At 50.3% G+C, this 22,417-nt stretch overlaps 2 protein-coding genes across 6 annotated transcripts in view; one reads left to right on the forward strand and one right to left on the reverse strand.

Moving 5' to 3' along the window:
• SYN1 (synapsin I) overlaps positions 1-1,746 on the forward strand; it is a 48,376-nt gene extending 46,630 nt beyond the window's left edge. Inside the window, exon 13 of one of the 2 annotated variants that reach the window (XM_027607353.2) lies at positions 655-1,746. In XM_027607353.2, coding sequence (XP_027463154.1) covers positions 655-790 — 136 coding nt within the window. In that variant the 3' untranslated portion in view covers positions 791-1,746. The remainder of the gene's footprint in view (positions 1-654) is intronic. The other variant, XM_027607354.2, reaches the window with a different exon arrangement.
• On the reverse strand, positions 811-12,492 carry ARAF (A-Raf proto-oncogene, serine/threonine kinase). Of its 4 annotated transcripts, none has more exons than XM_027607366.2 (16): positions 12,311-12,492; positions 10,807-10,961; positions 10,543-10,646; positions 9,670-9,772; positions 9,423-9,577; positions 9,217-9,315; positions 7,187-7,328; positions 7,056-7,083; positions 6,828-6,973; positions 6,532-6,734; positions 4,594-4,770; positions 4,439-4,485; positions 3,853-3,971; positions 3,483-3,614; positions 2,510-2,644; positions 811-2,329 (listed from the first exon to the last, which is right to left on the reverse strand). In XM_027607366.2, exons 2-16 carry the CDS (start codon positions 10,900-10,902, stop codon positions 2,195-2,197), a joined length of 1,821 nt encoding a protein of 606 aa, XP_027463167.1. In that variant the 5' UTR covers positions 10,903-10,961; positions 12,311-12,492; the 3' UTR covers positions 811-2,194. The 4 variants fall into 4 exon arrangements, with proteins under 4 accessions (XP_027463167.1, XP_027463166.1, XP_027463170.1 ...); XM_027607365.2 differs by having other exon boundaries at positions 10,807-11,001; XM_027607369.2 differs by lacking the exon at positions 12,311-12,492 and adding an exon at positions 11,121-11,258.
• Positions 12,493-22,417: the final 9,925 nt, after the last annotated feature.

A 22,417-nucleotide genomic window follows, 5' to 3' on the forward strand; every position in this document is an offset into this window, starting at 1 on the left:
CTGGGGCCTTCCCAGCAAAACGCACCCTTCTCCTGCCCAAACTGACTCCTCCCAGCCGAACCCCCAAACTCCTCCCGGCCCAGTTCACTGCCGTCCTGTCGCTTCCTGCTCTTCCCAGCTGCCCTCACGCTCTCCCTACAGCCTAAGCTCCTCTCTGGGCCATCCCAGTCGCCCCCCGAATCATCACGCCACCCTCTCTACCTCTTCTGGTGCACTCCAGACCTCCCCCCACTACTCCCCCTTAGACCTATCCCCCCCCCCCCCCCGCCAGCCAGTCCTGGGTGCGAACTGGATGCCGCTCCCTCCAGGACACCTCACCCAGACTGGAAAGTGCCCTGCCCATCTTCCCCTGCACTTCCAACTCCTCCCAGTCCAGCCTAGAATGTGAAGAGAAGGTTCAGCCCGGGCCTCTTCCCACTAAGCCCAGACTTCACCTTAGATCCAAGTCCTCCCAGCCTGGCCCAGGGCTCCCCCAGCTCCACCCGAGACTCCGGCAGGGTCCAGGCCTGCGAGGGTGGGTGGGAGGGTCACAGGCAACAGCCCCAGGACTAGAGGGGCAGGGCTGGGCCGGGCCTGGGGTAACATTGTGTTTCTCTCCCCTTCCTCCCTTCCTCCCCCCCCTTCCTCCCATGCCTCCACCTTGTCTCTCTCTAGCAAATCCCAGTCTCTGACCAATGCCTTCAACCTTCCAGAGCCAGCCCCGCCCAGGCCCAGCCTTAGCCAGGACGAGGTGAAAGCTGAGACCATCCGCAGCCTGAGGAAGTCCTTCGCCAGCCTCTTCTCCGACTGACACCCCACCCTGAGAACCCTTAATTCCTCCTGGGCAACCCCCCTCTGGGCCCTGAATCCATTTCTCACTTTTGGAGTCTCCAAATCTCTTGAGAAGCCCTCTCCTGGTCCGCCAAGATCCCTCTTCTCACTCCGCGGAATGCCCAAGTCCCTGGGGAACCCCTCACTCCTGCTTCTAACACCAGTTCTCACTTTTGGAATCCCCAAGTCCTTTTAAAAAACCACTCCCGGCCACCTCAAGACTTACTTTTCAGTTGTAGAACCTCCAAACTCCCAAAGACCTCTACTCCCGGCCGCCCCGGAGTGCACTTTCCTTCCCAGAAGCTCCCAAACACCAGGCAACCCGTTCTGGCCCTGACACCGCTAAGGCCCCTCCTGGAGCCCTGAAATTCTTGGAAAACCGTTCTCCTGGTCCCAGATCTCTCAAGTGCGCCGTGTTCCCCATCAGAATTTCCGAAATCCTTAAGAAACCCCTGCCTTGGAGCCCCTTTCTACGGATCTCCCATCTCTGGAGAGCCACCTCGTCAGATGCCCCGCAGGGATTTCTCCTACCCGCCCCCAGCCCCATTCAACACATTGGGAGGCCCTCCCACTGCTAGGACCCTTCTGTTCCCCAGGGACCCATACTCCCACTTTCCTGCCTCTGACAGCTATCTTTAAATATGCAAACTCCACCCATCCTCCCAGAATCCTTTGCACATGGAGGGCCAGTGGTCCTCCGCTTCCCCACCTTTGCTGTGATGTCTGTGTCTGTGACTGACGTGGCCTCCTCTTGTGCCGTGCTTGGCATACGTGGTCTTCGTTCCTCGTGCCGCCTGTGGTGATGCGTGCAGTGGCGCTGTTTGTGTGGTCCGCACTTCGCCCCCAACCACTCCTTGCCTGGACTCACCCCCACCCTTCAGCGGCTCTGAACCCCACGAGAAGAGTCGGGAAGCAAAATAAACAAGCAAAGGCCCAGCAGAATTCTGTGCTTCTTGGTGGACGGGGGGGGGGGGGGTCCTTGAATGGTGGGGAAGACACAGAGGGGGCCCCCCAAATCCAAAGGGGGTGCTGGGAACCCCAAAATCCAGTGGAAGGCACATCAGGCACAAATTCCAGAGAGGTTCTGAGTGGGATCCCTGCCACAAATCCCAGCCATTGGAGATGGAGGAGCTCCCAAATTTAGAAGTATCCCCAAAGCCAAGAGGAAACCAAATCATGGAGGCAGCAGGGGTCTCGGTCTTTGGGGGGGGCCCCCAATTCCAGAGGAACTGGAAAAGCACATGGGGACCCACTCATCTCCTAGGACGGGGATGGGGGATCCTGAGGCAGTGATCGGGGCGGAAACAGAACATTGATTGGTTGGTGGGCAGGGCTCCTTGGTGTGGCAGGCTGAGATTGGCTCCCTGGTGGCTGGGGGCAGGGCCTAAGGCACAAGGCGGGCTGCGCTGAGCAGGCAGGCAGGCAGCTCATCGGCCTGGGTGCGATGCAAGGAGGGTTCAGAGGCACTCCGCTCAATCTTGGGGAGTGACCGCTGCAGCAGCTCAATGGTGGCCAGGATCTGCGGGGCAGGGGCAGGTTAGGGGGGTGTCCGGAGCCACATGGGCACCCCGACACCCACAAAGCCCAGCCTACCGGGGAAGCGCACACACGCACACACGCCGCAATTCCCACCGACACCTCGGGTCCTCCTCCTCAGCACCGACCTCCGCGGTGTACCCAGCCCTCCTGCGAGGCCCACCTGGGGGAAGAGGGGACGCTCCTCCCGCTGGAACTTGAGGCAGTCAGACAGCAGGCGCCGCATGGCCTTGGGGCAGTTGCTGGAGATTTTGCTGAGGTCCGGGGACAGATAGCCACGGCCCACCATAAAGATAATCTGGAGGGACAGGAATGGGGTGATTTGGGGGCCTGGGCTGGGAGGCTGAGGGAATTCTGGGTCTCAAGGGGCTTTGGAGGCTCCTTTTGGGGGCAACTAGGGTACCCTGGGTATTGGCGTCTGGAGGACTGTGGGAATCTTGTGGATCCAAGGACTCTGGGTCTCTGAGGACAGGGATTCTCTGCAGAACAGAGGGACTGAAGCTTGGGAGAAATCCAGAATTACAGGTATCCCTGGCCTCACAGGTTTCTACAGGCCTAGAAAGTACTGACTCAGGGGAAATACGAAGTTCTGGGTCTGGAGGAGCTAAAGGAGTCTAAAACCCAGGGGCTTGTATTTCTGTAGGGGTCTGGTGCCTAGAGAACTATGGGTCCATGTGGCCTGTAGGATGGTGAGAGCTCAGGGCTCGGAGCCTAGAGGATCCCGGGTTTCTGACGGCCTGGAGGCCTTCGGCCTGGAGAACTCGGAGAGCCTGGGGCCCAGAGTATCATGGGTTCCAGGGCCCCCCAAAGCCTGCCAGATACCCAAGGGCTGAATGACTGTGGGTATCTGTGAGTATTCCAGAAGCACAGACGGCTTCTGTCACTCGGAGAAATGGGATTCTGGGCTTTGGGACTCGGGGGATTTTGAGTACCCAGGCCAGAGGACTGTAGATGTATAGGGAAGGGAAGATCCTAGGTAGGGAAGACCAGAGGATGCTGAGAGCTCTCAACCCAGAAGATTCTGGGTTTCTGGGGGAAGTGTGGCATGCTTGGTCTTTACAAAGGAGGAAATCTGGGGTCTGGAGGCTGAAGGGAATCCTCTGCCTGGAAGATTATGGGTAAAGGGTGGGGCCCACCTGGTCACGGCTGCCAATGTGGCTGTAAGGCAGCGAGCCGGTCATGAGCTCATAGAGCACGACCCCATAGGCGTAGACATCCGACTGGAAGCTGTAGGGGTTCGGGTCCTGCATACGGATCACCTCAGCTGCCTTCAATAGGGAAGACCAGGCAGGGGGGACCATGGAGGTCAGCAAATGGCCGCCCATTGTCCCAGATCCCACTAGCCACACTGGGTACAACTCAGAGCACCCACGTGAGGTAAAGCATGAGCAGTCTAGACACCCCCATCTGGCACAAGCATCCCCACCCCCACTCAGCTCCCCACATCCCGCCCCAGCCACCCATGCCCCTACCTGGATGGCCCCAGTCCAGCCTGGCCCAACTCACCATCCATAGCACGGAGCCTGAGGGCTGCTCCAAGGGCTGGGCCCCACTCCATCGTGTCTTCACCGTGGCCAGGCCAAAGTCACCGATCTTCACTGTGAGCCCCTCATGTAGGAAGATGTCCACCAGGGTCAAGGGCCACTACAGGAGCTCCCAAGAGCCACATCTCCCATCCTGACTGGGCGGTTCCCATTGATGCCCTCACCACCAGTCGTGCCTCTGACCCTGACCAGAACCCCCCAGTATCACACAAACTAGCTACGATCTTGAGTTGGGTGGGGAACTCCAATTAAGGCCCCCTATGCTTGCCCCTGCCCCCGCCGTGGCTCCTAACCAGGAAGCCGCTTGAGTGGCACCCAGACCTGCCATGTCCTCCACAGCTCCCATAGCTTGGACCCTGACTGAAGTCCCCAACGACAGCACCCGAATCAGCCACAACCTTGAGTCCCGACCAAGAGACCCCCCCCATTAGAGCCCCTATTAAGCCACGTGACACGTGTCCCTCCCCATGCATCTCCAGAAGGCCCCCCAACAAGAGCCACCCCCACTAAGCCCCCCGCCAAGCCCGCAGACAGGGACAGGCAGATACTGTTAGACTTGAGATCTCGGTGGATGATGTTCTTGGCATGGAGGTAGCTGTAGGGGTGGAAGTAGAAGGCAAATTGGCCGGGGCGGGGGGTTATCTCATCTCCTCACCCCAAGCCTCCCGGCCCCCTCCCTTCATCCCCCGGCCCAGAGGCTCACTCCATGCCCTGGGCAGTCTGCCGGGCCACGTCAATGAGCTGGACCATGTCGAAGCGCGTGTCGGCCACATGCAGGTGGTGGTAGAGGCTGGAGCCCTCGCACCATTGCGTGATGATGGCGAAGCCCGGCCGCGTCATGAAGCCCATGAACAGCAAGATGTTGACATGCCGTGTCTTCCTGTAGGCAGGGAGGGTGGTACGAGGGTGGGGAGGAAAGAGAGCAACTGTAACTCCCTTTCGGAGCATCAGGCATGGTGCCGCTCACTGCTGCCTTCTGTCGTCGTTTCCACCGTGTCTGTCAGGAGGCTCAGGGCCAGGCCACGGCCAGACGCACTGCATTTGTGAGGTATGTCAGATGCACTAGGAGTCCGTCCCCGGGGGGCTTGTGTCCCCAGCTGCCCCAGCCGAGTCTCCCAACAAAAGCGGGAGGAAGAGACCACTGCCCCCTGCCTACCCCTCTACCGACCAGTGGCTCTCCATCATTGACATCTGCCAACCTCTGACCCTGACCATGACCTGGGCCTGTGACCGTTTTACAGACAAGAATGTAGGAATGCCAACCTTCTTCCTTGATAACAGCAGCCTAATACTGATACACGCCGGTAAAAATACCAGTGACGCGTGACTATATCCTCCTAATCACCACGAGAGGCTCAGAGGTAAAGAGCTTGGAGTTCGGACTCAGATTAGATCCTGTGTTCCAATCCAGGCTTCCCTGGGGCCTCACTGTGCAACCTCAGGGATGACACTTAACCTCTCATTTTCCTCAACTGCAAAACTGTGACCATTATATTAGCTACCTTATAGGGATGTTGGCAAGAAGAGTTACCAAGTGATCGGCAAGGCACCCGGAACAGCACCTACCACAGGTAAGCACCCTGAACACGTCACTATCCTCGTTACTGCTGCTGGGTACCTGAGTCCACCTCACAGAAACTCCATCACGGATGAACAGACCCCCCCCCTCTGGTTTAGAAGAAAACCTCCCCTCCTTATAGAAGGAGTAACTGCAGGTGGAACGGTAACACAAATGCAAACAACATCGACAACGCTCTGCAATTCCGCTCACGCCAGAGTGGGTAACAGAAGAGGAGCGTTCTTCACAGTGGTGCAATCATGGTTAAAACATTAACATGATGCAAACTAACAGCATGCTCAAGTAATTTCACAGAGAGGAACAGAGAATAAAAGTTTTCTTACTGCGGTGTCCATAACGAGGATAAATGTTACAATAGCACAAGAAATTATGATAACATCAACCCCGTAACGTAACTGCGCCCATTTTTTTGTCAGAGGACAAGTGCACGTCAGCAACCCCAGGAGGGGTAGTAACGAGAGTGGCAGAAAAGGAACACCAGCGTTTCTCAGTGCAAATTAACTAATGTGGTATTAATGACGTATTAAGTAGAGCAACTACAACCATTAACTGAACAAGGACTAAAGTAAGTTAAATAATACTGTTCTTGAAATCACGGCATTACTGTGATCAATAACAGGAATCCACCCCGACGAACCTAATACCAACGATGTAATACAAGCGGAAGGAAGGAGGGACATGAGGCTTCCCGGCACCGTGCTTAACAGCACGCTACTAACGTGAGGGCACGCGAGGACGCCGGAGCCCTACGGCCATACCCACCCCGTGCCCGGCAAATGAGGAGACCCACGTCTTGGAGGCGGAGACATGAATTAACAGCAGTATCAACCCAAACCCAAACAGTAATATCATCAGACGGCCTCGAAACAGAGCCATTTCCCAGAGGGGAAAGGGACATCCCTGATTGAGAAACAGCTTACGTGGATGCTTATAACACAACACAAACACAGCCGATGTGCGGGAAGGGCCCCGAGCGCGGCCTTTCCCGGGGCGGGGGGGGGGGCGGCGGGAGGCGCCAAAGCCGCCCCGCCCCCGCCCACACACACACTCGTGCCATCTCACCTGAGCACCTGCATCTCGTTCTTGAAGGCCTGGGCCTGCTCAGCTGTGGGTTGGGCCACCTTGAGCACCTTCACGGCCACATCGCCATGCCACCGCCCGCGAAACACGGTGCCAAACGAGCCTGTCCCGATCCTCTTCAGCAGCTGCACCTCACTGGGCGGCACCTCCCAGTAATAGCCCGAGTCCCGGTACCCCAGATTCTTCTGTGGGCCACATGGGCGGCATCTCAGGGGCCTGCCCACTTCCCTCATCACTCAGCCTGTGGCGTCCCCACCCAAGGCTCCCCCGGAGCTTACCACTTTCTTCTTGTCATCGGCCACGGACTTCCGCTCCCGCTGTTCTGACGGGGACTTGGAATGGGGAGACTTCCTCCCCGAGGACACGCTGGCCGGGCTGGGGCTCCCCCGGGGGGCTCCATCGCCACCACCTCTACTACCGGCAGCTGCACGCATGGAGGGGATGTGAGTAGGGGCCCAGGGGGTGGGGTGAGGGGGCGTGGGAGTGGGGCGGGGGGGCAGGCTCACCATCGGTGCTGAAACTCGGGGCGGCGAGCTGCAAGAAGAGGGACGGGAGTCAGAGGGGGCACACGGGGGCCAGGAGGAATGGCGCGCCCCCCTGCCCGGTGCCCTCCGGCAATGAGCCCCTCCACACCAACCTGGACAAGGCTGGAGTCCATGGGGGCTGTGGTGCTGACCATGTGGACGTTGGGAGTGGACGTGGAGCGGATGCGCTGGAGAGGGGCGTTGGCAGTGGCGGGGAAGGGAAAGTGCTCAGGCTCGCGGTGCTGGGTGCAGGAGCTATAGCAGGGGACAGGCTGTGAAATGACTGGCGAACGAACAAGAACAAGGAAAGCCGCCCCCCACCCCGGTAAACGTATGTGTAGCTCCGAGTCACCGTCTACCGTGACTAGCGCTCTTCATTTCCTCAAGAAACAACTTACCGAGCGCCTGCCCTGTGGCAGAGACCATCCTAGGTAGTGGAAATAAAACTGAGGGCAAAACGAAAACGAGTTCCTGCCCTCATGGGGCTAGTGTTCTAGTGAGGAGAGAGTGCCAAAAAACCCCAAAGAATATTTAATATGTCCGCTGGTGACAGGTGCAATAAAGAAAAAGATAAAGCAACACGAGGAGACAGAAAGTGTCACGGATTCTGTCTGGAAAGGCTTCCCTGAGGGGACATCTGAGTAAAGACCTAAAGGAGGAATAGCAAGCCACAGAAGATAGTGGGGGGGAGGGGGGGAAGAGTAATAAATATTATCTTCTGTGTGTACTACTCAAATATATTATTATATGATATACAACATATTATCTGTATTAAGATGCCGATGCTTCTGAATATGCCCATTACAGTAACGTTACACAGTTGACCCTCGAACGATGCAGGGATTAGGGGCACCACTGACCCCCTGCCCAGCTGAACGTCCACGTGTAACTTCGGACTCCCCAAAAACTTAGCTACTAAGAGCCTACTGCTGACCAGAAGCCTTACTGATAACATAAGCAGTCGATTAACACATATTTTGTATGTTCAATGTATCATATACTGTATTCTTACAATAGGGTAAGCTAGAGAAAAGAAAATGTTTCTAAGAAAATCGTTAAGAGAAAATACACTTATAGTACTGCATGTAAAAAAATCCACGTGTGACTGGACCCACGCAGTTCAAGCCCATGGTGTTCAAAGGTCAACTGTATGTTATACACAGATGTACATGTTAATACATAAAGATATATGTTATATATATTTTAATGTCACAAATGTATTTTTAAATGTTCCTTTCACTATCCTGAAATGAAATGCATAGAAATTAATCCACATATACCCATAACTAAAAATGACATAATGCCCTAACTTTACTATTTTATGTTGCATAAACATGTGTTTTATATTATATAAAAATAGTGTACATAGAACACATGATATATTAATATAACGTACCACATACATTTTACAAGAAGTAGACAGAAAAAATGCATATTTTATAAACTTATGCTACCTTAGAGCAATAATATACTTTAATATGGAACTACTACAGTATTGGGACGCCTGGGTGGCTCAGTTGGTTAAGCGTCTGCCTTCAGCTCAGGTCATGATCTCAGGGTCCTGGGATCGAGTCCCACATCAGCCTCTTCGCTCAGCGGGGGAGCCTACTTCTTCCTCTGTCCCTCCCCCTGCTCATGCTCTCTCTCTCTGACAAATCAATACAATCTTAAAAAAAAAAGAAGCGTTTTAAAAAAAAGAAATACTACAGTATTACAATACTTGACGTTAAAGAGAAATAAAAGGGAATTTATGATAGAATAATATGTATTTCAAAATGGAAAGGTTTCAGCATGGTTACAACTGCAAGAATTAACACAACAAATACTTATACATATGTACTTGTAATTAATAAGGACTTCTTATTTTGTACCAGATCTCGTTCTAGGCACTGGACATGCCTTAACACATTTAAATTCTCACCAGAACCCTATACGGTAAAAAGTACTATTATCCCCTCTTCGTAGATGAGAAAACTAAGGCCCAGAGAGATTAGGTGATTTGCCCAAGGTCCCACAGCTCCACACCTATAGGTCCGTAATAAATGTGTGCAAATAAACAAACGAATGAAGTATGGCTTGTGGTCTACAAAGGCCTCCAGATCTTTTTCTCCCGACAATAGGCCTCCAGCTAAGGCATCCCTACCTGGGACCCTGAGGGGTTAACGGCTCATTCAGGGGGCGGTGTGAGGGAGCTTCGTGCTGTCTGGAGCCTCCGGACAAATCCTGGACACTGTGGTAGAACCTTGAGGGCATTAAGGGGATAGAGCAAGAGGAGAAGGGTCAGCTGTCTGTAAGAACCTTGTGGCTTCTGTCGTCCCCATTCCCCCACCCAGCCCAGGCCAGGCTCACTGTCGGCAGTTGGTGCTCATGTCAACACAGACTGTGGGGACTTTGGAGGAACAATGCTGGTGGAACTTGTAGCCACAGGTTTGGCAGCGGAAGCCGTGGAACAGAAACTTAAGGCAGAAGTCACAGAACGCCAGGCTGAAGAACGTCTTCCGTACCTGCTGCCACAGAGCAGGGAAGGTTGAGGCCTGGTCTAGGACCCTCCCGCCCCATGCCCACAGTCTGCCCCAACTTTCCACCCCACACTCACAAAATTGTGCATGGTCAGTGGGACGTCTTCAAGGACCTCTACGATGAGCTCCTCTCCATCCAGCGGGGCAATGGCCGTGTCCCAGGCGGTGACTGTCTTTCGCCTGTAGGGAGCATGGAAGGGAGTGAGTGAGAGGGTGGACAGGGCTCGTGGGAGGCAGGGAACCCCCAAAAGTCCCTCCACGCCCGTCATCCATGGAGCAACATCTAACGTGTTTAATTTTCATCATGGCAACTCTAGGAACTAATTACTATCCTCGCCCCCATTTTACAGATGAGGAAACTGAGGCTCAGAGGGATAAAGTGACTGGCCCAAGGCCACAAAGGACTGTGAGTGGCTGGCCAGCGTGAAGAGTCCATGCTCTTAACCACAAGGTGAGGAGCAAATGAGACAGTGAATAAACCACGAAATCTCCGAAGCACTCAGCAAGCCCCTGAGAAAGCGGCTAACGCGGCCGAGACGACAAATAAAAAGCCATGTGTGCGTCGAACAAAACAATTAAGGAAGCCCAGGACAGAGTAAATGGAAGGCCTGCGTGGCCCAGCCCGGCAGACCAAGAATGAGGAGGCAGAGGATGCAGAGAGCTGGCAAACAGATGAAATCGTGAAAGAACACCACAGATGAACTCCGGCACGAGGCGCGGGAGCAGGGCGGGGACCTGAGGGCCAAGGAGAGACAAGCTGCTGGCCTCAAAGGCCAATGAATGAATGAAGTTCTGAAACAAAAGCTGCACACACTCATGGAGCCACTGAGCTTAAGGGAAGACTAATGGAAACCGCACAACAGAGGGAAGGAATCGGATGCCTCCGAGGAGGGGACAGGAGGCTGGGTGCCCAGTGGAGGGAGTCGAAGCAGGGAGGGGGACACACTTACCCCTCGATGAGCCGGTAGACCACACAGCAATCCTGATTGAGACCCCGTACCTTGAGGGCCTTGTCTAGAGAGTCGTAGACACTCATGCCATCCCGGACAGTCACCTGCGTGCAGACCGGCGGGTCAGTGCCCAACACGGGCCCCAGCCGACTTTCCCGGGCCTCTGTAGAAGCCTCCCCCGCGCCTCCCCGAGTCACCGTTCTGATCCAAGACTTACAACTGGGTCCATCCCCACCCCCCGCCAGCTGTGCCCGTCAGACTCACCACCGTGCGTTGCTTGTTGGGCAGGTATACTTTGACAGTGCCCACTGCCCGGGATGGCTCGGCCCCGTTGGCAGGGGGGCCCCGTGGCGGCTCCATGGAGCCTAGGACTTTGTCAAGACGGGCTGAGGCGGGGCTGAGCAGGTGCCATGGGGCTCCTAGAACACAGGAGGAATTCAGAGGTCCAGTAATGATAGTCTGGAAGCAAAGTGGCAGGGGCAAAAAAAAAAAAAAAAAAAATTCAATCTCCAGGCTCCACATCACCCCCACCCCCGTTGCCCAATCTACACACAATGGCCAAGGGATCTTGTAAACACCTCGAACTCATCCAGTGTCTCCTCTGTTCATCCTCCCCTGTTGTCTGTCTCACTCTTGAGGGCCAAAGTCTAGGATTCATAGGGTGGGGGCAGAGGAGAGGGTAGTAACCACACAAGGAGAGGCAGCACACACTGCCCTGGAGGGCACAGGAGTACCAAGTCTCTGTGCTGGGGGGGGGGGTGTAACAAGGAAGTCAAACCACAGTGCAATTAGGCGTGTCAGGTACATAAAGGACAAGAACAGGCTGTCCTGGCTTTTTAAAGGAGAAAGGGTGGTTACCAGATACTGTGGTGAGGGAGGAGTCACAGACAGGATGACGGGAAAGAAATGGAAGATCAGATACTGCCCTTAGTTGGGGGGAGATGGGAATTGCACCCAACAGTGTTTTTAAGGGCCTTGCAGGAATCCCTAAGCCCTGGGCTGTAACGATGGCAGCCTCTCAAACACTGTGTTCGGTGGCTAACGGCAGTCACCAGACTGTGATGCGGACTTCATAGGGGCTCAGGAGAAACTGTGCTGAAGGGACTGTAATGGGGAGAAGAGTGGATAATGGAGATCACCGGGCATTGTCATGGGGGAATGGAGGTGCATTACCAAGCACCGTCGAGGTGAGATGAACAGGTTTAAAGCGGGGGGTGAAGGGGTCCAAAATCCCCCCTAACTAACGAAGGGGTCACGGACGTATTACTGGTGACAATGGAAGGAGGCTGGGGAGGAATAAAGAGTAATGGGGGAATCCTCAAACATTCTCCTGGTAGGTCGTGACTAGTGAACATTCTCCTGGTGGGTCGTGACTAGTGAACCACAGCTCCACGCACTCCCCATGACCGGCAAGGCAGGTTCATCAAGAGACCTCAAGGAGGTTTAAAGGGAGTCCGGACACCACACCACAGCCCAGGCCCCATTCAACCCGGCCCCGCCTACCGAGGGCCTTCTAGCTCTGCGCAGGCGCACTGCCACACGCGACGGGCGAAACCATCCCCCGCAGCCTTGCACCCCTATTCCTGTCTACCCACCCCACCCCCGCTGTCGACGATGGTCTCGCCCCGGGTCAAACCACTCCTCCGGTTCCGGGCGGGGGGCGCCGGGACCCAGGCGAAGCCATCCTGGGGCTAAGCTTTCCATCCCAGCTCCCTGCCCGTGCCCGGCGGTCGCTCCAGAAACCTAACCCCGCCCGGCCCGCCCTCACCTGTCACGCCGCTACGGCCACCGCCGCCTCCATCTTGGGCCTGTCTTCTTGTTTCCTCGCAGAGTCCGCCTCCACCGCCCCTCGGACTTTCGCCATTGGCTCCGCTGGATTCAGTCCTCCATCCTTATTGGGTTAGGGTCACGCCTGTCAAGGCAAGACCGGCGGAATGTGGGTCGTGTTCCGGATTAGGAGGGGCTGCCCGAAACGGCAGGGTCTGAGGCAAATTCGCACGTCCTGACTCGCGCAGGCGCAGTCGGGTGGGGACCTGCGTGCGGTGGACTTTAACCCCAATCGTGCCGTGGTGGAATAAAGCAGGGATTTTTTTCAGTCACTTGGGACTGACTTTAGGGGTTCCCGAGTCTGGGCGGGAAATCCGTAAGTGCCCCTTTTTGGGCCAGTGACCCGAAGCCCTAGGTACCCATTTGGGCTTTTCCTGTGTCTCGGTTTTACCGCATTTGAGATGAGTTGCAATCAGACCGCAGAACTGCAACGTTTGCCAGTTCCAAGAAACTTGTAGTCATAGCTTTTGATAACAGCGGGTCTCTGGTTGGGCCAGGGCTGGGGTGTGTGGCCCTAGGAGGAGCAGCCTGCTGTTCTGGGCAGTTTACTATTTAGGAATGGAGTTGGTACGGATTTTGAGAGATTAGTCATAGATGACCACGTTGAAGAGGCGAGGGAAGTGTGGACCTGGAATGGGGCACAGAGCAGGGTAATGTGTGAAGGCGTTGTAGGGTAAAAACAAATTTTTCAAAAGTTGAATTTTCCCTGGTGTCAAAAGTGAACGAGGCTTTCCATCCTCTCTTCTCTTAGAGCATTTCCTTTAGAAAACTTGTAAAATCTTTTCCCCGTCCCTTCCAGATGCATGTAAATCTTGTAAAAAGCTAAATAGGCCTCCTGCCAGTTTCATTACCCAGGAATGTTGTTCTTAAGGGCCTTGGAGCCATCTCTGAAATGTAAACATCAACGAATCTAGCATCCTTATCTCCTCGTCTCCGTAGGAATTTGACCTAGGCTCTTGGCCCCAAGTTGTTATCTGCTTGTCAAAGAGATAGGTGTTTTATTTCTCCTTTGGGTAAGGGCAGATGGCTACCTCGATCTCCAGGTGAATTGGAGATGAACTATGTATAGCAAACGGTGCTGTCAAGTTCTCTTGCTCGAGGACAAATTGTCCTTCTTGAGAACGTGTATCTAACGGGTTATAGCTGCCTGGCTGCATAAAAGATGAGGTTTCTTTCTGTCTTTGAGAGCTCTTTAGGGCATTGCTTGAGTTGCACATTGCAGTCTGGTTTAATGTTTATTCGAAAATAAAACTATTTCATTCTTTTCTACCTTTGTGGAGAGGATTCACAGGCTGGCACGAGATTTTATTATTTATTTCCCCGACAGTGTGAATTGCCTGTGGTGTTTAAACTGGCTACATTCTCCTGTTTGGAGCCTCAGCATCCTTATGTGGTGAAATGGGAAAGAATAGAGAAAAGTCCCTAGGTGCGGAGACGTCAACATGCTTCCACGTGTATTCAAGGTTTCTCTGCCTATAAAGAGAGACGAAAGTTTCGCTTACTAGGCTGTCATATAACCTCCATTTCCCATCGCCCCCATTCTATTTGGATTTTCACCATTCATTGGCAAAAATTAAAAAGACTGACAATAAATACCACATATCGTTGAGAATGTGGAGCAACTGGGACTTTCATGCATTGTCATTAAAGTGGTGAACCACTTTGGAAACAGGTCGGAAGCTTCCTATATAGGTAAACACGTGCAATCCAGCAATCTGACTCCCAAGGTATTCAAAGAAATAAGAACATATGTCCAGTGATGTGCTGGTAAATGTTTAACAACCAGCTCTCCAGGAAAAAAAAAAAACCTCTAATTTGTAGCATTTCCCAATTATGGTGTAAACACTCCCACCATGACTTATTTCAAGCTACTAATATGATATCACTGAACCACAGTTGAGATTTGCAAAATCGACTCTAGTGAGCCATCCACAGCATGCGATTGCAGTATGTTCACACAAAAACTTGCACTCAAATGTTCATATTAGCTTTATTCATGATACCAAAAAACTGGAAGCAGCCCAGGTGTCCACTAACAGAAGAATTGGCAAGAAGCACAAGAATGGGATCATGGAATACGACTCAGCAATGAAAGGAAACAAACTACTTCATATGTCTCTGAATCTCATAGACATAGGGTTGAGTGAAAGAATCCAGACTCAAAGGAGAAATACTGTATTATTCCCTTTGTGTGAAATTCTAAGTCAGGCAAAACTAATCTATAATGAGGGATTTCAGACTAGTTGTTGTCTTACGGGAAAATAACTGGGAAGGGCATGAAGGAACTTTTGGAGGTGACTGGACTGTTCAGTATGCATCTGTCAAAACTCACTGAACTCTGTACGGAAACCGGGGACATTTTATTGTATGTAAACATACCTCATAAATAACGCATGGCAAAAAAAAAAATGGCTTCAAACAGAATTCCAAACATCTTGATTTCTTACAAATTCTTATGGGTTAGAGAATTTTTTTTTTAAATTCTCTTTTCTGAAATTGAATCCCATTTCTCAGGGCAAGAGCCCTGGCAGCCACCTCAGCACCACAGGGGGTCAGGAACAACTGTTGGAGCTCGGTGAAGGGCTCAAAAATACTCCAACTAAGAATAATTTCCAGGGTCGGGGGAATACATTTTAAATTTCAATTCATTGAAATATTATTCAGCTATGTCTTTTTTAATGTGTTTAAAAATGTTAATTTCTAGGCAGTATTTAAAGACAGACTTCTGGCTGTGTTGCAGGACCTTTGCAAAAATCCCTCCATAAACTCACTGCGCAGGCGCTGCGGGAAGGTAAGCGGGGGGAAGGGATGGATGGTGGAAAGAGGGCAATCTTTTCTCTCCCAAGGACTCATAGACTCACTTCAAACCCATCCCAACTGGCATGACTTCAGCCAAGTATCCCACAGGTACCTGACAAGCCATGAAGGCCTTTAAAGTGATTTGGGTTTTTATATAACATCACCATCATCATACATTTAAAACCATCAGAAGCACCATGTATTAAAACCAAAATTAAAACTGGAACTAGCTGATAATGATTTTTTCCAAATTATCCACCTAGAAATTTTAAACGATTTTAAAGTGGTTGTTGGTTTTTATTACTGTTGATTTAAAAGTCTTGGTGCGCCTGGGTGGCTCAGTCAGTTAAACATCTGCCTTCAGCTCAGGTCCCGATCCTAGGGTCCTGGGATTGTGCCCGGGGTTGGGCTACCTGCTCAGTCAAGGAGCCTGCTTCTCCCTCTGCCTGCCACTCCCCGTGCTTGTGCTGTCAAATAAATAGGTAAAATCTTAAAAAATAAAAAAAATAATAAAAGTCTTAGAAACGTGTCTACAAACATATTAAACCACAGGGCGCCTGGGTGGCTCAGTCTCTAAGCGTCTGCCTTTGGCTCAGGTCATGATCCCAGGGTCCTGGGATCTAATCCCACATGGGGCTCTCTGCTCAGCAGGGAGTCTGCTTCTCCCTCTCACTTTCCCTCTGTGCTCTCCCCCCCCAAATAAATAAGTAAAATCTTTAGAAAAAATAATATATAAAATCTGAATTGTTCACCGACTGCTGTTGTAATGCTACCCATTTCGCAGCTGAGCAAACTGAGGTTCCGGCTGCCCTAATTGGAAGGAAAGAAAGGAGAGCTCAGTCCAGGAATTCAAGTTTGATAAAAACTGTTCAACAAGGGTGCAGGCCAGGGACACCTCCTTAAGGAATCTTGGATCCACCCCAGCAGTCCTGACTGCCTGAGGCCCGCCTCTAGAACCTGCCACGCCCATTTCCCAACGCCAACGCCCTTGCCCCCCGCTGCCGCCGCCGGGAGAATGCCACCTCTGAGACCCGATCGCAGTGCCTCCCTCTCAGCTACCCATTTCGGAAGAGATGGCTGCCTATATACACATTTCACTGAGGAGGGAGACTTGGCTGGGGGCCCCTCAGGCCTAACTCAGGACCCTCACCTACGGGCTCCGCTAGGCCCCTGGCGGTCTGCAGGGAGCCACTCCGCGCCCCAGGCCCTCGACAGGCGTCGAGATCAGCCACTGGCAATCGAGAGGAGGGTGGGCTTTGGGATGCCGCGGGCATTGATAGGTTCTACCTCAACCCCGGGCGTTTAAGAATGAAAAGAGAGGGGACGTCCGGACGCTGAGGAGCCACGGACAAACCAATAGCTACGCACAGGAGGTGGGCTTTGGGCCATCCCAGCCAATGGGAGGTGATGCAAACCCGACACTTGCTACAAACCAGCAACTTAACGTTACGTTTAAGTTAATGGCAATGCCCCTGTAATCGATCCATCTAAAGCACAGTGTGGAAGTTTCCACTTCTGAATATTCTTTGAAGAGTTTTTTTTTTAAGATTTTATTTATTTATTTGAGAGAGAGAGAGAGCACATGAAAGGGGGGAAGGTCAGAGGGAGCAGCAGACTCCCCGCCACGCAGGGAGCCCGATGCGGGACTCGATCCTGGGACTCCAGGATCATGACCTGAGCCGAAGGCAGCCGCCTAACCAACTGAGCCAGCCAGGCGCCCAGAGATTTTTTTTTTAATATACAACGCAGGGGTAAGAAGTGTGGGAAATTTACATGTGAACCAAAACATTACTTTTAACATAAATTTTCCTCATTAAAAAAAAAAATCTTTCTAAGAAAATGCATTGAGCAGGAATTTGAGTTTGCTCTCCCTATGATCCAAATTGATGAAAAACACACCATTAAGCCAACACAGGATTCTTTTGTTTAAAAAAAAATTTTTAAGTTTATTATATGCTACATATGGCATTCCATGCTTTCATAAATAAATGTGCAGGTTTGTATATTTTCAATCTCCAAATCCAAGGATCAGAGGAGTAAAAAAGAAAAAAAGTCAGTTATTTCTCGATAAAGGGGGGAAAATAATTAAACCAAATAACAGTCCTGTAATTGTTATTAAAAATTTACTCTGATGAGGGAATCCTCTGGTCAGTGTGCTTATCTCTTAGAAATAAAACAAAAGTCAAGTATGAAAATATTTAATAGTCTAGCAAAAGGATCAATATAAACCTACAAACTAAGCAATGGAACCACCTTTGAGGTGCCATGGACAGTAACATACGCCTCTGGTCCTCCTTGTTAGCTCCCTAGGTAGGAACCACAATTCAATATGGTCAGCAGTTATTTTTAAATTTTTTAATTAATTAACTGAACAAACAAACAAAAAGTAATTTCCCCAAAGGAAGTGATTCAGAAGTGTCTACTTTGGATTTCATCAGAAATGCATCTGGTAAAAATTTTCTCAAGATTAACACGTTTATTTCAAGCACATATACACTGACCTACAGGCCCATCGTAGGTGAAAAAAAGTTTAATATCTGTTGGTTTACATCACACATATTTAATAAATTTCTAGTCAATACCTAAAACCGTTGTAAATGAGATTTCACACCAATGTATTCAAGTAAGTTTTCATTATTTCATTCATTAAATGACCCACATGTGGTCTTCACTATATCATTCTTGATACGATACGCATATTATATTTAGTTCTTTGTATATATAATAGAATTCCTCATAGCGTTTATGCCACCTACGTAAATGTTATGTATGGTCATGTGGTCTGAGAAAATCAATTCTAGAATTACCTAGAATGCCTTAGGATTTGACCACTTGTCTTGTTAGAGTGTGCGAGTATCCCCATGTCCTGCTGTGTAACTGTGTGACCTTGGACAAGTTGTTTCCTCTCTCCACATGTCTCAGCCTTATCTTTAATATTTTTTAGGAACTTCTGTCATAGGTTGAAAGACTCTGTGAACTAATCTATATCAAACTTTACACAGTGCCCTCTGCACCGTGACTAAGCAGTAATTATTAGCTACTTCCGTTATCACTATCATCACCATCAGTATTATTAAAGCAGAGGTGCCTGGGAGGCTCAGTCATTAAGCGTCTGCCTTCGGCTCGGGTCATGATCCCAGGGCCCTGGGATCGAGCCCCGCATCAGGCTCCTTGCTCAGCGGGAAGCCTGCTTCTCCCTCTCCTACTCCCGCTGCTTGTGTTCCCTCTCTCGCTGTGTCTCTTTCTGTCAAATAAGTAAAATCTTAAAAAAAAAAAAAAGGATTAAAGCAAAGATCTATGTCCCCTGGCAGAACTTGTGTGACCCAAGTTCAAGGACATGACAGGATTACAGAAGATTAAATATCCCAAAGAATCCAATATGGAGGCTAGTTTCATTTCAGAAGGCTCAGCCCCAGCACTGACGATGTTTAAGCCATTCTGGGGGCCTGCAGGTAACCAGCTCAGCCTGTGCTAGGGCCTTGAGAATGTCTGCTCCATTTCTTCTTTCCTTTTCCTTTTCGAAGATACCCTTTAGGAGATTGATAAAGTTCCCTTTTATCCTAATTTTCTGGGAGTTTTTATCAAAATGAGTGTTAGATTTTGTGAAATGCTTTTCCACCATATGGTTTTTTCTTTTAGTTTGTTATTGTGGTTATTGTAGTGCATTCCACTCATTGATTTTCTTTTCTTTTTAAAGATTTTATTTATTTATTTGACAGAGAGAGCACAAGCAGGGGGAGCGGCAGGCAGAGGGAGAGGGAGAAGCAGGCTCCCTGCTGATAAACCCCACTTGGTCGTAATGTATTACCATTTTAATATATTATAGAATTTGATTTGCCAAAGTTTTGTTTAGAATTTTTGCATCTATATTACTGAGGGATATTGCTCTGTAGTTTTTTCTTTTTTCTTTTCTGGTAATGTTTTTGTCTGATTTTGGTATGAGGGTAATGCTGGCCTCGTAGGGTGAGTTGGGAGGTCTTGCCACCTCTCCAATTATGGGGAAGAGTTTGTGTAGAATTATTATTTCCTCTTTAATATTTGGTAGATTCACCAGTGAAGCCACCGGCGCCTGGAATTTTCCTTGCAGGAACATTTTCAAGATTTTTTAAAGACTTATTTATTTATTTTAGAGAGTGAGAGCAAGTGAGGGGAGGTCCGGGGACAGATAGCCATGGCCCACCATAAAGATAATCTGGAGGAACCGAAATGGGGTGATCTGGGGGCCTGGGCTGGGAGGCTGAGGGAATTCTGGGTCTCAAGGGGCTTTGGAGACTCCTTTTGGGGGCAACTAGGGTACCCTGGGTATTGGGGTCTGGAGGACTGTAGGGATCTTGTGGATCCAAGGATTTTGGGTCTCTGAGGACTTGGAACAGGGTCTCTGAGGACAGGGATTCTCTGCTTGCAGAACAGAAGGATTTAAGCTTGGGAGAAGTCAAGAAGTATAGGTATCCTTGGCCTCACAGGTTTCTAGGGGGCTTACAAGCTTAGAAAGTACTGAGTCAGGGGAAACATGAAGTTCTGGGTATGGAGTTTGACTGGGGGGCTCGATCCCATGACCCATGAGATCATGACCTGAGCTGGACGCTTAACCAGGTGTCCCACGTTGAGTATTTTTTTAAAGATTTATTTATTTTAGAGAAAGAGAGAGAGCACGAGCAGGGGGAGGGGCAGACGGTCAGGGAGAGAGAATCCACAAGCAGACTCCCCACTGAGCACGGAGCCTGATGCGGGGCTTGATCCCAGGACCCTGAGATCATGACCTGAGCCGAAACCAAGAGTTGGCCGCTTAACCGACTGACCCACCCAGGCGCCCCATGAATAGAGTATTTTTTTTTAAAGATTTTATTTATTTATTTGACAGAGAGATAGCGAGAGCAGGAACACAAGCAGGGGGAGTGGGAGAGGGAGAGGGAGAAGCAGGCTTCCCGCTGAGCAAGGAGCCCGATGTGGGACTCCATCCCAGGACCCTGGGATCATGACCTGAGCCGAAGGCAGACGCTTAACCGACTGAGCCACCCAGGCGCCCCATGGATTGAGTATTTTTATGATGATTCTGTTTTATCTCCTTTGTGGACTTAGGAACTTATTATTTTTGTGGTTGCTTTAGGCTTTATAATAAACATATTTAACTTATCATAGTCTACCTCTGAGTGACAATATACCGCTTCATATATAGTATAAGAACCTTACAATGGTATACTTCTATCGCTCCCCTCTTGAGATTTATGCTCTTGCTGTCATGCGTTATATTTTTACATATGTTAAAAACCCTGGGGCACCTGGGTGGCTCAGATAGTTAAGTGTCTGCCTCTGGCTCAGGTCATGATCTCCAGGTCCTGGGATCGGGCCCCGCATCGGGCTCCCGGCTCAGCGGGGCGTCTGCTTCTCCCTCTCCCTCAGCCTCTCCCCCTGCTCATGCTCTCTCTCTCCCTCTCTCTGTATCTCTCTGTCTCAAATGAATAAAAAAATCTTTAAGAAAAAAACCCATAACACGTTATTAATGATTATTTTTAAACAGGCAATTATCTTTTAAAGAGATTTAAGTAGGGGCGCCTGGGTGGCTCAGTCAGTTAAGCATCTGCCTTTGGCTCAGGTCATGATCCCGGGGTCCTGGGATCGAGCCCCGCACCCCACATTGGGCTCCCTGCTCAGTGGGGAGCCTGCTTCTCCCTCTCCCCCCGCCATCAAATAAATAAATAAAATCTTTAAAAAAAATAAAATAAAGAGATTTAAGTAACATTTTAAAGAGATTTAACTATATGAAATCTTGTTTATTTACCTATATAGTCATTACTTCTAGTCCTCTTCATTCCTTTGTGTAAGTCCTGATTTCTGTCTGGTATCATTTGCTTTCTGCGTGAAGGACATCCTTTAACATTTCTTGTACTGAAGGTCTGCTGGTGATGCATTCTTTCAGCTTTTGTATACCTGAAAGCAACGTTATTTCTCTTACTTTTTTAGAGATTTTATTTATTTGTTTATTTATTTGAGAGAGAGAGAGAGAGAGCACAAGCAGGCGGGGTGGCAGAGAGAGAGGCAGACTCCCCCTGAACAGGGAGTCCAGCTCAGCCACCCAGAAACCCCTCTCCTACATTTTTAAAAATATTTTTTAAAGATTTTATTCATTTGTCAGAGAGAGAGAGAGAGAGAGCATGCACACACAAGCAGGGAGAGCAGCAAAGAGAGAAGCAGGCTCCCCGCTGAGCCGGGAGCCCGATGCAGGGCTCCATCCCAGGACCCCGGGATCATGACCTGAGCCGAAGGCAGCTGCTTAACCGACTGAGCCACCCAGGTGCCTGTCACCTCTCTCCTACTTTTTTTTTTTTAAAGATTTTATTTATTTATTTGAGAGAGAGAGAGAATGAGAGATAGAGAGCATGAGAGGGAAGAGGGCCAGAGGGAGAAGCAGACTCCCCGCTGAGCAGGGAGTCCGATGTGGGACTCGATCCCGGCACTCCAGGATCATGACCTGAGCCGAAGGCAGTCGCTTAACCAACTGAGCCACCCAGGCGCCCCCCCTCTCCTACTTTTTAAAGCTAAGGTTTTTTTAAGGTTTTCATTTTGAGATAACGGTAGATTCATAGGCAGCTATAAGAAATAATACAGAGAGATCTGTGTTCCCTTTTCCAAATTTTCCCCAATGGTAACATCTTGTGAAACTATAGTATATACTATCACAACCAGGAGATCTCCTCAACTCAGGGAGTCCACTGGGCTCCATCTCATTCCCCGGCCCTTTGTGGGGTCTGGAAACTCTCAAGGCAGTAAGCTGGGGCAATCACAGGGCTGACCTTGTTAATCTTCTGTTTCTCAGGGATCACTGCCCTTCATTGCGTGATGTCCAGTATCTTAAAGACCATTGTTTTATTTATATTGTCTGGGATTTTTTGGTTCTTTCAGATAGGAGGTTGTATTTATTCCCTGTTACTTCATCTTGGTTGGAAACAGAAGTGTTTACTCCTTTTCTTAATGACTCCACACGATCTCCAAAACCAAGACCTTGGGTGCTTTTTCCAAAATAATGATCTAACTGGCCAAAGTTTCTTTAAAAGCTGCTGTTTCCCTGAAACTGTCCCCCCCCCCATACACACACACACACACACTGGCAGAAGTTTCTCTACCCAGAACATTCTTCCTTTTGAGAAGACCTGTCTGTCATCCCTGGGTTTAATTCTGAGTTCACAGTTAAATGCTTGTTATAGAAATAGTCTAGGAGTACCTGTCTGGTTCAGTCAGTGGAGGCTACAAC

This window comes from Zalophus californianus, chromosome X (genome assembly GCF_009762305.2).
Source record: "Zalophus californianus isolate mZalCal1 chromosome X, mZalCal1.pri.v2, whole genome shotgun sequence".
Lineage (NCBI taxonomy): Eukaryota > Metazoa > Chordata > Mammalia > Carnivora > Otariidae > Zalophus > Zalophus californianus.

Coding starts and splice junctions, on each gene's coding strand:
- ARAF (XM_027607366.2), bottom strand. CDS start 10,902: ATGGAGCCGCCACGGGGCCCCCCTGCCAACGGGGCCGAGCCATCCCGG. Junction 9,773..10,542: donor GTCTACCGGCTCATCGAGGG/GTAAGTGTGTCC, acceptor TGCTCCCTACAG/GCGAAAGACAGTCACCGCCT. Junction 7,084..7,186: donor TGGACTCCAGCCTTGTCCAG/GTTGGTGTGGAG, acceptor CTCTTCTTGCAG/CTCGCCGCCCCGAGTTTCAG.